General features: G+C 53.2%; 1 protein-coding gene across 1 annotated transcript; it reads left to right on the forward strand.

The window, feature by feature from the left end:
• Window positions 1-445: 445 nt before the first annotated feature.
• TEKT3 (tektin 3) lies at window positions 446-7290 on the forward strand. The gene is made up of 7 exons (XM_009094506.4): window positions 446-1018; window positions 1540-1623; window positions 3173-3243; window positions 3448-3591; window positions 4914-5136; window positions 5642-5796; window positions 7034-7290. The coding sequence occupies exons 1-7, from the start codon at window positions 446-448 to the stop codon at window positions 7263-7265; spliced, it is 1482 nt and encodes a 493-aa protein (XP_009092754.1). The 3' UTR covers window positions 7266-7290.
• Window positions 7291-12655: the final 5365 nt, after the last annotated feature.

The following is a 12655-nucleotide window of genomic DNA, read 5'->3' on the forward strand; positions in this document are numbered from 1 at the left end:
CGTCCAACCTGGCCTTGGGCACTCCAGCGATCCAGGGGCAGCCCCAGCTGTGCCAGGGCCTGCCCACCCTCCCAGGGGAGGTCATTAGATTGACAGGGAAAATGAAGGAAAAAGGGGAAATTAGGAATTAAGGAATAAGGAAAACAAAGGTATAAGATCTGTCATCCTCCTAAGCTGCCATGATTTGTCTCTCTCCTCATTTCAAGACCTGACACAAGATACCAACAGCAAAGTTGGTCTCAAATCCCTCCCTATCCAGATGCCTGGGGTGCTGTCAGAAGGGATTTGCATTCAGGAGATTTAGGGGCTCTGCAGGTGCCCTGGGCAGGGCTGGTCCCATCACAAGTCGGGGGTTGCTGTAAGAGGTACCACAAGGACAGGAACCTTCTGAGCAAGGTTTTCCTCTGCTCCCTTTGCGCAGGACCCGCACCAGCAGCATTCCAGGATGGAACTCTACGGCTATCCCTTGAAAGCCAAGTTTAACCAGCCACGGCCACCACCTCCCAAGGTCCTGTCAGCGACCAACGTGGCGGCCGGCTACAAGAGCCGCATTCCCTATCACCCCGAGAGCTTCAGCATGCCATGGATGCCCAACTCCTACTACAAAGCAGCTACCCTCAACCCCACCCTGTCTCCCCTCACCGAAAGCTTCCCGGGGCTTCCCCCCACCAAGATAGTTCCTTTTATTTCCGAGAGACCCAACGGGGTCTTCACCCGGCACACACTGGACGACTGGCACAGGTCCAACATGACCAACTACAAGGAGTCGGAGACCACGCGGCACAACGCGGAGCGCCTGCGCGCCGACCTCACCCGCACCATCAAGGACGTGTACCAGCAGGCCAAGAGGACCCAAGGGGAGAGCACCAAGAACCTGGGAGAGCGCATCAATGACATCGAGTACTGGAAGTCCGAGCTCTGCATCGAGCTGGATGCCATGATCAGGGAGACCAACTCCCTGATGGACATGCAGAAACGGCTGGAGAGAGCCCTGGCCGACACCGAGGGCCCCTTCCAGGTAGGGACCCTGCAACCCCAGCCCAAACATCTGCAGCCGCTCAAGTCTCTCATAAAGTCCATCCCAGCCCCGAAACGTTGGAAAGGTTTCAAGCAGAGCCCATTAGTTGAGTCAGTGATAAACAAATCCCCTGCATCTGCTGTGTCCTCCTCCAGCACATACTGAGCACATCACTGCAGTGTTTGTTTAAGCAGATATTTCCACATCCCAAATCCTGGCTTGGGACACAAAAGCCCATGTCTTACTACAAGGCTCTGGGGAGGTCCACACCGGGCCTGACAGGGGTCCCTGCACTCTGCTGTGGTGCCTGGGGACACGAGGGCTCTGTCCCTTTGGTTCCATGCTGATGTGGCATTTGGCTGCTGTTGTCAGCTAGCCCTGATGCCTCGGGCAGCTTTCTCCAGGCTGCCATTCTGTGCCCACCTACCCTTTCCTTTCCTGCATCCCCTGACACAGGCACAGTCCCTGCAGGGAGCCCTGTCCCTGCATCCAGTGCTGATGTCACCACTTGTCCCCACCAGGTCGCTCACAAGTGTTTGCTCAATCGGGAGAAGAGGATGGGCATCGACCTGGTCAACGACGACGTGGAGAAACAGCTCGTCACAGTGAGTCGGCAACACCCATCCTATGACAAAGCTAGGTCTGCCTAAACTCCCCTGAACAAGTCTGGCAGCCCTGCTCCTCACTGGCTCTTCAGTTCTGCTGAGGTGCCGAATCCTTCAACCCCCCCAACCTGCTGGAGAGGGGCTGGTGCTCCCAGTCAGCAGCGTGTCTGTGGGAGGGGAAGGAAGAGCTGGAAAGGACCTGGGTTTGTGTGGCTTATCAGGGTCCTCTGACCCTCTCTGGGGAGCCTGTGAGATGGTCCTGCCTTTCTGAGCCCTGCCTACACAGATCTCTCTCTGTTTGTGTGGTCTGTCTCTGTCTCTGCAGCACATTCTGTATATTACACACACACACAGAGGGCAGGGTGTGCCCCACAGCTTGTCTGCTGTCCCCAGCTATATTAGCTGGGCTAATAAAAGATATTAACTACACTTGCCCAGCTCTGCTTTGCTCAGGGCAGAGTGGCTACAGCAGGACTGTGTGCTCCGGCAATGGATTTAATAGAAATCATAAAAACTTCACTCCTGCCTGCCTTTATCTAAGCTGCTTTAAATAATGAATTAAAAGAAAGCATGGCACAGCAAATGGGATCCTAATGCAGGGTACAGCACAATATAATGACTGCAAAAGCCTCACAAAACTGGGAAGGAAATTGCAGCCCCTGGGCCTGTGAAGCCACTGCTCTCTTAAAAGATCTTCTGTTATGAGTCAGGCCGTGAAAAAAATAAAATATTAGTTTGAAGGTCATGAGGGTTTAGGAAAATTATCAGAGCTGGTATCTCCATAATGCCATTTGGGTTTTTTAATGTTTGGGATGCATTTAGGCTGTGCTTTCAGCTGGCTCCTGCATTCAGGAGGGATTGAAAATCTCTGGGTTTGGAGCACTGATCACCTGTCTCTGGAAACCCTCACGGGTGCAACAGGCTCCTGCTGGACCAAGGGAGCTGAGAGCAGCACGAGCCTTCCCCCAGGGGAGCTGAACCCTGCCTAGAACTGAAAACCCCTAAAACTGAAAACCCCTAAACCAGCCTCCTCTTGTCCCATATGGATGGGATTTCTTGTGGGGAAGAAAATGCCCCGGGACTGAGGATGGGGATGTGTGGCACGGATGGCCCAGGGCACCACTGTGCCCGTTCATGTCAGGCCAGGATGCAGCCCTGCCTCCCTGTAATGGAGAGCAGCCCTGGCCATTGATGTCAAGAGGAAGAAACTTGGGAACCCACCCTGAAAGTGATTTCAGAGGCCCTGACTGTGGCCACAGCTCCCTTCTGTCCCCTTCCTGGCCCTGGCTGTGACCACAGGCCCCTCCTGTCCCCTCCCTGGCCCTGGCTGTGGCCACAGCCCCCTCCTGTCTCCTCCCTGGCCCTGGCTGGCTCAGCTGCACAGGTGGGTGCCCTAGGGCTGGGGCTGGCACAGGTGGGTGCCCTGGGGCTGGGGTCTCCTCCTGCCCACTTGCTGTGGGGAAGGGGAGTTCCTGCTGTGTGCCCCCAGGGCAGGAGTGCCCGGGATGTCTGAGCACAGTGCTGATGGGGTTGTTCTGCCTGTGCCCAGGAAATCAAGATCATCAGGTCCTGCCGGGAGAGGCTGCAGCAGTGCCTGGACACGGTGAATGCCCAGATCATGTAAGGAGGGCTGGGGGCCCTTGCTGCAGGGCTGGTGTGTGTTTGCAGCTGTGCCCCAGCAGATCCCCGTGGGTTCAGTCCCTGCAGGCTCTGGGGGAGGCAGGCGGGGATGCTCTGGGAGCACAGAGGTGCTGAGGGAGCAGGATGGGCACCGAACCATCCCACGGCTCCCTCCCCCCTGAGGCTGCTGTTTGTGTGCTCCAGGTGCAACAAGGAGGCCCGGCAGGAACTGGAGAAGGACCTGGCTGACAAGCAGTTGGGCCACCACATCGACAACAAGTGCTACCAGTTGAAGAACACCTCCAGAGGCATCCACTTCTTCAAGGGCGTGGAGAGGATCGATGCCACGTGAGCTCTGGGGCCCAGCAGGCACAGAGCAGGGAGCTGGGACTGCCCAGCACTCTCTGGGGCACATCCATCCCTTCTGGAGACACCACCTCAAGGGGTGCTTTTCCCCTGGGCTCTCCAGGGGGAGAACAACTCTCTGCTCTCAGCTGGATGCCGAACACTGGGCAGGCAAAAGCGAGCCTGACCTAATTAAACATTAGATCAGGGCTCAGAGCTCAGCCTGCAAATGAATTCAGCCTGGCACCTCTGCACAGCTCATTAAGCTTGTGCATGTTTTCAGAGATGTCTCAGTGCTTGCCTGAGTACTCCTCACTGATGAGAAGTCTGGGGGCTCACCCCTATATGGAGAGGGCCTGGCAGGGAGCTGAAATGACCCAGAAAATCAAGAAATGAGAGCGTGGTCCTGGGACAGGGTTACGCTGCTTTTGGGTGCCAGGAATTCAGCTTTGGCTCTGCAGTTAATGAACAGTGACCGAACCCAGCACTCACAGAGGGATGCCCAAGTGGCAAAGGGCTGAGAGAATAAATCTGCTCACACGAACCCATGAAGTTTATGAAGAGGCAGAGATTGAGACAATTTTTCTAGTAGTTTGAATAATTATTCACAGTAGAGCTCAGACATATTTAGACAGGCAAATAGATTGCAAAGGATTGAGGCTGAAATTCAGAGGGGGGTGAAATGTGCCGAGAATCAGCAGGTTTTAAATGGAGCTTATGTGGTATTGAAGTCTTTTGTTGACCTTGTTCTGGACTACTGCACAGGCAGGAACTTCATCCCAAATGCACAGACAGGGAATGGAGGGGATCTAAAGCTCGTTTGGTTTAGTGGGAGACTGAGATGGGCTGTGAGCAAAAGGAATTGACTGAACCTGTGTGTCCTTGTGAGGCTGGGAATTCCTTGGCACTTAATGCCTCAAAGGTGCAAACAGAGCTCAGATTGGAATCTCAGTTTTTTATGGGAGAATGTTTTGTTTGTCTAAACTTTCACAAATTGTCTTTGTGAGCATTTGACAAATATCATCAAACAAGTGGGGTTCAGCCCTTGTGTGATAAATGTCATAAAAAAAAACCAGGATCCAGCCCTCATGTGATAAATGTCATAAAACAGGATCCAGCCCTCATGTGATAAATGTCATCAAACAAGGGGGGTCCAGCCCTCATGTGATAAATATCATCAAACAAGCGGGTCCAGCCCTCATGTGATAAATGTCATCAAACCACCCAGGTCCAGATGTTTCAGTTCCCTGTAGTTTAATTCACAGGACAGATTTCCTTGCCTCAGTCTGCAGCGGGGTTGCCAAGGGCTGTGCTCTCCCCCACAGGGTCTCGGTGCCCGAGACGTGGGCCAGGTTCACGGACAACAACATCTTCCGCTCGCAGAGCGCGCGTGCGGCCTCGGCCAAGCTGCGCGCCAGCACCGAGAGCCTCCTGATGGGCACAGCTGACGAGATGTGGCGCCAGTTCAGCAAGGTCAATGACGCCTTCACCAGCCGCATCACCGAGATCGCCAACGCCAAGAGCAAGATCCAGACACACCTGGCCAAGGTACCGGCCCCGCCCTCCCCAGGGATGGCTGTCCCTGGGCTCCCTGCCCTGCTCTGCCAGGCATGGCAGAGGGACAGCAGTGATGGGCCCTGGCTCGGAGCTGTGGGACTCATGGGAAGCTCCCTGGGAAGGGCTCAGACCTGTGAAGTTTGCAGCACTAGGGGCTGATGGCACATCCTTAAATTAGGAGCCATTAAAATCTTTCCCTGATGGGTGATCCATTCTTGCAAGCAGCAATTTTGGGAAGCTGGTAATTCAAGAGATCCATCGCCACTCCTAAACCACCTCTGCTCCTAACTCTCCTCTGATGAGGCAGTGAAAGCAAAGAGATTTTCCCTGAAAACTCTGCTAGCTCTGGGCCTTGATGTGGCAGAGTGACAGTGGCCTGAGCCCAGGGGCTGTTTATTGAACTTGGGTTTTTTCCTGCACCAGCAGGAGAGAAGGGAATGATGTGATCACTTGCGAAGATATCTTTTCACTGATTCCTGTGTTTGTTTCCCCCCAGACACGGCAGGAAATCTTCCAGCTCGAGACCAAGATCCAAGTCATCCAGAAGACCATAAGGGACAAAGAGGTTCAGCTGAAGGTGGCCCAGACCCGGCTGGATGAGCGCTCGAGGAGACCCAACGTGGAGCTGTGCCGGGACGCCGCCCAGATCCGGTGAGGCCGGGCTGCCAGGGTTCCAGGGCACTCAGGAACATCTCTGCATGACAAAATGGCTTTTTCCCCCAAATATTCCTTCCATAAGTGCCCTGGTCAAACCTAAAGCACTGAGCAGGTGTCCCAGCCTTGGGTGCCATCTTCTCTCCTGCCTCACCCAGATGGCTGCTTGTGCTCAGTCTTGGAGGATAAATCCCTTGCTCTCCCTGATGTGCCACCCCAGCACCCCAAGGGGGCTTAGGAAAAGGAGGGAGAGGGGCTTTTATACAGGCAGAGAGTGACAGGGTAAGGGACAGTGGCTTTTAACTCAGAGATGGCAGGGACAGATGGGATACTGGGGAAGAATTCCTCTCTGAGAGGGTGGGCAGGCCCTGGCACAGGGTGCCCAGAGCAGCTGGGGATGCCCCTGGATCCCTGTCAGTGCCCAAGGCCAGGCTGGACAGGGCTGGGAGCAGCCTGGGACAGGGGAAGGTGTCCCTGCCATGGCAGGGGTGGCACTGGATGGGCTTTAATGTCCCTTCCAACCCAAACCACTCTAGGATTCTGGTCTATGATTCTGTGAGTCTGCTCACTGACAGGCTGAGATTGAGAGTGCTGAGTGCCTTCCTTTTGGGTAGCTGCAAGGAAGGGTGCACATGTGGAGCTGTCCTCCCCTCGCTGGGCACACTGGAAATCCTTTCAAGGACTTTGGGACTGTGCCCCAGGGAGTTCCCAGCAGCAGCCCTGGGAGGCACCCAAAGCTCACAGCTCCTCCGGGGAGCCCTCTGAGCACGGTTCCCTTTTCAAAGTGGTTTAAACCCAGCCCCAGAATTGGTTCAGCACCTCACATATTGCAGGTTTCTCCATCCTCCACTTGTTCTACATTCCCTTTTAGCCTCTCCCAGTGTCCTGTCCTGCTCTGTGTGTCTCCTGTGCAGAGCCCCTGCATGGGGAGATCCAGAAGGGTGAACCAACAAAGCCACAAACCCCAAGAGAAACGGCAAACCACAGCTGCTTGTCCCTGTTCTGGTGGCATGAGCTGCTCTGGCAGACGTGGCTGAGCATATCCAGAGCTTTGGAACAAACTCCTCCACTCGTCCCTGTGGAGGCTGGGAGGACCTCTGCCCTTGGCTCTCCCATGCCAGGGCATTGGGGTGGGAATCACCTGAGCGTGCTGATGGGGGAGCCCCATGCCCAGAGGGCCTATCTGGGCGGACACCCCCCCAGGGGGGCTCTGACAGGCCCTGCCGTTCTCCAGCCTTGTCCAAGAGGTGAATGAGATCAACGAGACGCTGCGGAACCTGCACCAGTGCCTGCGTGCCTCCGAGGACATGCTGCAGATGCTGGTGCGCTCCAAGGGGGTCCTGGAGCACGACCTGGTGGTCAAGAACAACTCGCTGTTCATCGACCAGGAGCGCTGCATGGGCATGCGCAAGAGCTACCCCAGCACCGTGCAGATCCTGGGCTACGTCTCGGCAGGGCTCACCTGAGCGCCCCGTGCCCACGGCAGGACACGTCCCCCCTTTCCCTCCGCTGCTTCGCAAATACATTGTTGCAATTTCACAACTGTGTTAGCATCTCATTTCCTTGGGCAAACTTCGCAGAAATTAAATGAGTGTTTTGTTTGTTGGGTTACCAGGATGATCCTTTTCCTTTGCGTTTTCTCTTTCGCCGTGTGCCAGGAAGGAGCTGAAAATATCCTGTATGTCACCAAACCCACCCACGGGGATCCATCCCTGCCCTTCCAGTCTGTCTTTTCAGGAGAAAAACTGTCGCGTCTTCCTCCTTTTGAGTGTGTGTGATGTGGAGAGGTCACAAGGGGAAGTAAAGCCACTTGTCAGAATAATGAGCTGCTGACATCCAGGATGGATTTTTAATGGTTCAGCAGAAAAAACACAAACTGTCCCGGAAAGAGCTGCAGTTTGTGCTGTTCCTAAAATAGAAAAATGTGCATTTTAAGCTGATTTCTAATAATTGTCTTGCTTTTGAGAAATGTTAAATGCTTTCCAAAATGTCAGTGCTGGGATCTTAAGAGGAAGTAGATTCGACATGGAGAAAGTTCATTGAAGAAAATGCTGTAGGTTTAATTTTGGGTTCCTGGTTTAACCTCTCGCATGTAGTTCCTTGAAGGGAGCACCAAAGCACTTTGAAGATAAAGAGATTAATTGGTGTTTAAGCCCCTCCTGCTGTAAGTCCTGATTTTACCAAGTACTGGAATCTTCAGAGGGATAAGTCTTCAATCAATCTGAGGCTGAGTGTGAAAGTCACGTTGCAGTTTCTCTCCTTAGGTTGTCACAACTCTTGAGTCTTTCCAGTTCAGCTGTTGAGCTCAGGCTAAAGCCCGTGGCACCAGGAATCCCAAAGAGGCAAAAGCTCGAGTCCCTCCCTCGGGAATCGAGGGCAGGGACCCCCAGCCCAGCATGGGGCTGGAGGAGCTGGGAGCAGTGTCCTTGTCTGCCACCCCCGATGGCTCCTCCTCGCCCCACAGACCCTCTGCTCTCCCTGGCCTCAGCGTCCTGGCAGGATCTCCCTCCCAGCACCAGCCCTAAACAGGAAGCAATTGTCTTTCTAACCTTTTTTTTTTTCTTTACTAGCACTTTTGTCGAGACTAAAAATAGATTTCCTCTATTTTGTGTGTGTCCTGGGGCCGGAGCCTGTCGGAGGCCGCAGCCACCCTTTCCAAAGGAAAGAGACAACCGTGAGCAGGAGAAACTGCCCAGCTGATCTCACCTTCCCTTTCTGCACTTCTCTGCCTCCCAAAGGAGCCAGGGGCAGCTGAACTCAGTTTGTGTCAGCACCCTCACTGGCCTTGGGCTGCCCCGTGCTGTTCTCTGCCTGTGCTCCTGTCCTCAGCCCCAGTGATCTGCGCTGCTCCCCTCGTCTGCAGCCCCACTCCAGATGCTCTCAGGCAGAGCTGCCAGCCTTTTGGGCCCCAGGAGTCTGTCCCCAGCTGAGTGTGGGGCAGCAGAGGCACCCACAGCCCTTTCCTGAAAGGCTCCAGCCGTAGAGTACCCGGAGCCAAGTCCTGGCACCAGCGACAGCTCTGCCTTCGCTTCACTTCCACCTTTGGTTTGAGTCATGTCAGAAATATCTGGGCTCTGTTTTACAGTGCTCTCCCCCACAGGGTCTTGGTGCCCGAGTGAGGGCACACCAGGATCAGTCTCCACTTTTCTCCAAGTTTGCTTTCAGAGCTCCCCACACACTGATCTTTCCCACTGGCTAGCTCCTTTAGGGCTCTCTCCTAACTGGCAGCATTTATGTGGTGCTGCAATTACCCAGCTCCATTTTCTCTTGCTGTCCTGGCCTCTCGATGCTCCTTTCCACAGCACTGCCAAAGAGTTGCTTTCCTCTGCTTGAGCCATGACCAGAGGAATTTCAGCTTCAGCTCCTCTAATATCTTTCACAAATACTTTCCTGCAGCAATTTCCCAGACGTTAGAGAATTCCCAGGTCCCTCTGGGGATGCATTCTCTCCCCGCCAGTTTTCCATAAGTTGACAGTACTGATGTTACTTCTTCTGGCAGCTGATGTCCCCCAACCCCCGACACTTCGGTCAGGGCATCATACGTGTGCTTCAGTGTGAGTCTTCTGCTTGCCCTGAGGGGAGCCTACCCTGCCACAAAGCCCTGTCAGAGGGCTTGGGTGCAGCTCCAAGGCTCTCCTGCACAGGGAAGATTTGCTTTCCATGACAGAGTTGCTGCTGAGTGAAGCTGCTCCATTTAATCCCCCAGGGCTGGCCTTGGGATTCGAGCAGCCTTTGATGTGCTGGGGAGATGAAACAACAGCCCTGCCTCCTCCTGCTGATGGCTGAGATGCCTTTGCTGCCGTGCCATTAAATTATTTCCTTTCAGAGATCATTTCTAAATCACGGCCCAGGCCCATCATCTGACTTTCTGTACTGAGCGGATGGCTCCTTCCTCCACGAGAACGATGTGTCTGCTTTTATTGCTATTTATTGCTGGTTTATTGCTGCCTCTATCAGCCAAGCGCTGAGAAAGTTACTCTGTGGAAATTCCTTTGCATCTTACAACCATATTCCCACCCTTCTGCATCATTCCATTTGCATCACTGCTGCAGAGCTGGCTGTGTAAATTAGTTGCTTACTGACTGGAGGAGAGAAAATAAATTAATAAACCCAGGACTGTTGCTTTGTGTCAGTCCGAAATCCAGGTGAACACTCCAGGCAGGGCGAGCAAGAAACTTCTCAGAAAGGAAATTTTGTTGTTTAAGAAAACAAAAATCATTGAATGTCCTGGAAGGATCTGATATGAATTTGGGTGAAATCAAAGCTTGCCAAAACCCATGTTAACAATGTATTGCATAACTAGTGCAGATTATTGTGCTCAAGGGAGAGAGAATTCCTCAAACAGCATCAGCAGTCAGAAAAAAACCCGACCCTAAACTCATTGCTATTATGGAAAAAAAGGGAGAAAACTTTGGCAAAATGCTAAAGGAAAATTTGGGCAGTGTAGGATCACAGAAACGCTTGTGCTGGCTCAGACCAAAGCGCAGCCTCTGGTGCAGCCCCTGCCAGAGCCAACAGGAGATGCTGAGATAAAAGCAACAGAAGGCAGCAAGAACTCTGTGAGATTCTCCCAGCCCACTTTCCCAGCTTGCAGCAATCAGTATCCCAAGGACTTCCTGGGCCAGCAGGGCTGTCCTTGGGTTTAATATCCCCCAATGGATTTGTTTCACATGCTCTTGTTCAAGTTCTCTTGGAGCTGGTGCAGCTTCCGTTGTGTCCCTCAGCAGGGATTCCCAGGGCAGCCGTGGCTCCTTGGGGACCCTGCAGGGCACAGAAAAGGGGCCACACCTGGCACTGCCAAAGGTGTAAAACTCGGCAGTCTGGGCAAAGGTGTGGCTCGAAGATGGTTTAGACCTGTGCCCTCTGTAGGGTCTGCTGTGTGCTGGCAGGAGAGGAGCACGAAGCAGCAGCTCAGAAAGCACCTGAGGATCTTCCCAGTCTTGGCTGGGGAGCTCAGGTGGTTTTTTTGAGGGTTTTGGGGTCAGTGGGTAAATGTTGGTATCCTTGAAGTCAGTGGGGTTTTCTCCTGGCTCTATCAGTGCTGATACTGGCTTGTAGTGGAAAGCAGAAAGTTGGATGAAGTTGGTTTGGGGGCATGAATGCAGACAGGACTGAAGTGTTTCATAAATTCTTCTTGAATTGGTAGAAAACAAATCGGGAAAAATAAGTCAATGCCTCCAAGATACATTAGACCCTTTGTTATTGAAGTCTGCTGAATATAAAGTCTCCCTTTGTGCTTTTTTCTAGTTGAAATGTTTTTTTCCAATACCCATTCCACCTGTGTAAATGTATTTATATATTTACATATATATACATATATATACACATCTGCATGTGTGTTCTTTGAGGGAGCACTATAGATCTTGCACAAAGTGCAGTCAAACCATATACTGCTCTCCTCCTTTTCCTGGGGGCACTGTCGCTTGAGGACAGGATTTTCCCCACCTCGTTCCCTCTCCAGCCCCCAGGAGGGGCTTGCTGCTGGCAGCGAAGATTTCGATTTCAGCGCCTGCCCTTTGCATTTCAAACCCTCCTTGGAATGGTCTTAATCACCAGGGTAGGGAACAGGAAGCGAGTCCCTAAAATTGTGATGAGAGAGCAAAACGTGGGGTCAAATGAGTTCATCCTCACAAAGACATACAGAGGAAATGTTGCCTTTTTGTGTAGTTGGAAACGTTTTGTCTTAAGAGGGGTTTTGTTCACCTGGCCCGAAGAAAGGGATGAGCAGAGCCCTGAAGTGCTGGGTCAGTGGATGTCACAGCTAAATGAGCATTAGATCCCTTTTTAACCCATCCCTGCCTGGACAGAGCAGCATATGAGCCCCATAAAGTGATAGAAATCCCACTCTCCCTCCTGGATTCTCACCATTTTATTCTAGAATTTCAAGCTGAAGCATCACATTGAAAGTAGTCCCATAGAATAGATTCAAAGTGAGGAATCCACATTTTTAACCAAGAGTTTAAACAACTGATCAATCTTCCAGTATTCCCAGCACAGCCAGAGGTGAATCCTGGCTGTACACAAAACATTTTTCCAATTTATTATGGAGCCTGCTCTGATTTTGGTGGGGGTTGTACGGCCAGCCCCGCTCACCCCGAGCCTGGCCAGGGGCAGCTCTGAGCCCCGGGGAGCACCTGGAGCTCCTCCAGCCCTTCCTGCCTTGGGTGGGACATTGTCCCTCCAGCAAAACCCCGAGGGATCTGCTGGGACCATTCTCAGTGCCCCAGGGGATCTCCTGGGACCATCCTCACTGTCCCTGTCTGCTCTGTGACCATCCTCACTGCCTGTCACTGCCCTGTGACCATCCTCACTGCCCCTCACTGCTGTGTGACCATCCTCACTGCCCCAAGGGCTCTGCTGTGACCATCCTCACTCCCTCGCCTCCTCCCTGGACAGGCTCCCTCCAGCCCTGATGGGAGGAGCTCTGCCCCTGCCCCAGAGATCTGCCACAGCACTCACAGCAGCAGGTGAAGTTTGTCCAAAGCTCTGCTCGGTTTGAACAGGGCACCTTCCCAAAAGAATTGTCCAAGGAGCAGGGGAGGGATGCACTCGTCTCTCTGGGCTTTCTCCACCGTTTCCAGCCCATGGCTCTCAGCTCTTTGTTACCCACAGACTGCTCTTTTCCCTGGTTCGACTTTCAGATATTTCTCCCCACGCCTCAGAAGCTACTTTTGGCTCCTTTTTCAGAAGCGGAGCTGGGGTGGTTTGCTGTGCCACGCTCACGGAGGGGCTCGGGAGCTGTCTGTGACCCCCAGGCTCCCTGTGCATCCAGCTCTATCTCAGGGAACAGACTGGATCTTCTGTCCAGGAACAGCAGCCAAGATCTCAGAGCCACAAACCCATATCAGAGAATGGT

The sequence above is a fragment of the Serinus canaria genome, chromosome 18 (assembly GCF_022539315.1).
Source record: "Serinus canaria isolate serCan28SL12 chromosome 18, serCan2020, whole genome shotgun sequence".
Classification (NCBI taxonomy): Eukaryota; Metazoa; Chordata; class Aves; order Passeriformes; family Fringillidae; genus Serinus; species Serinus canaria.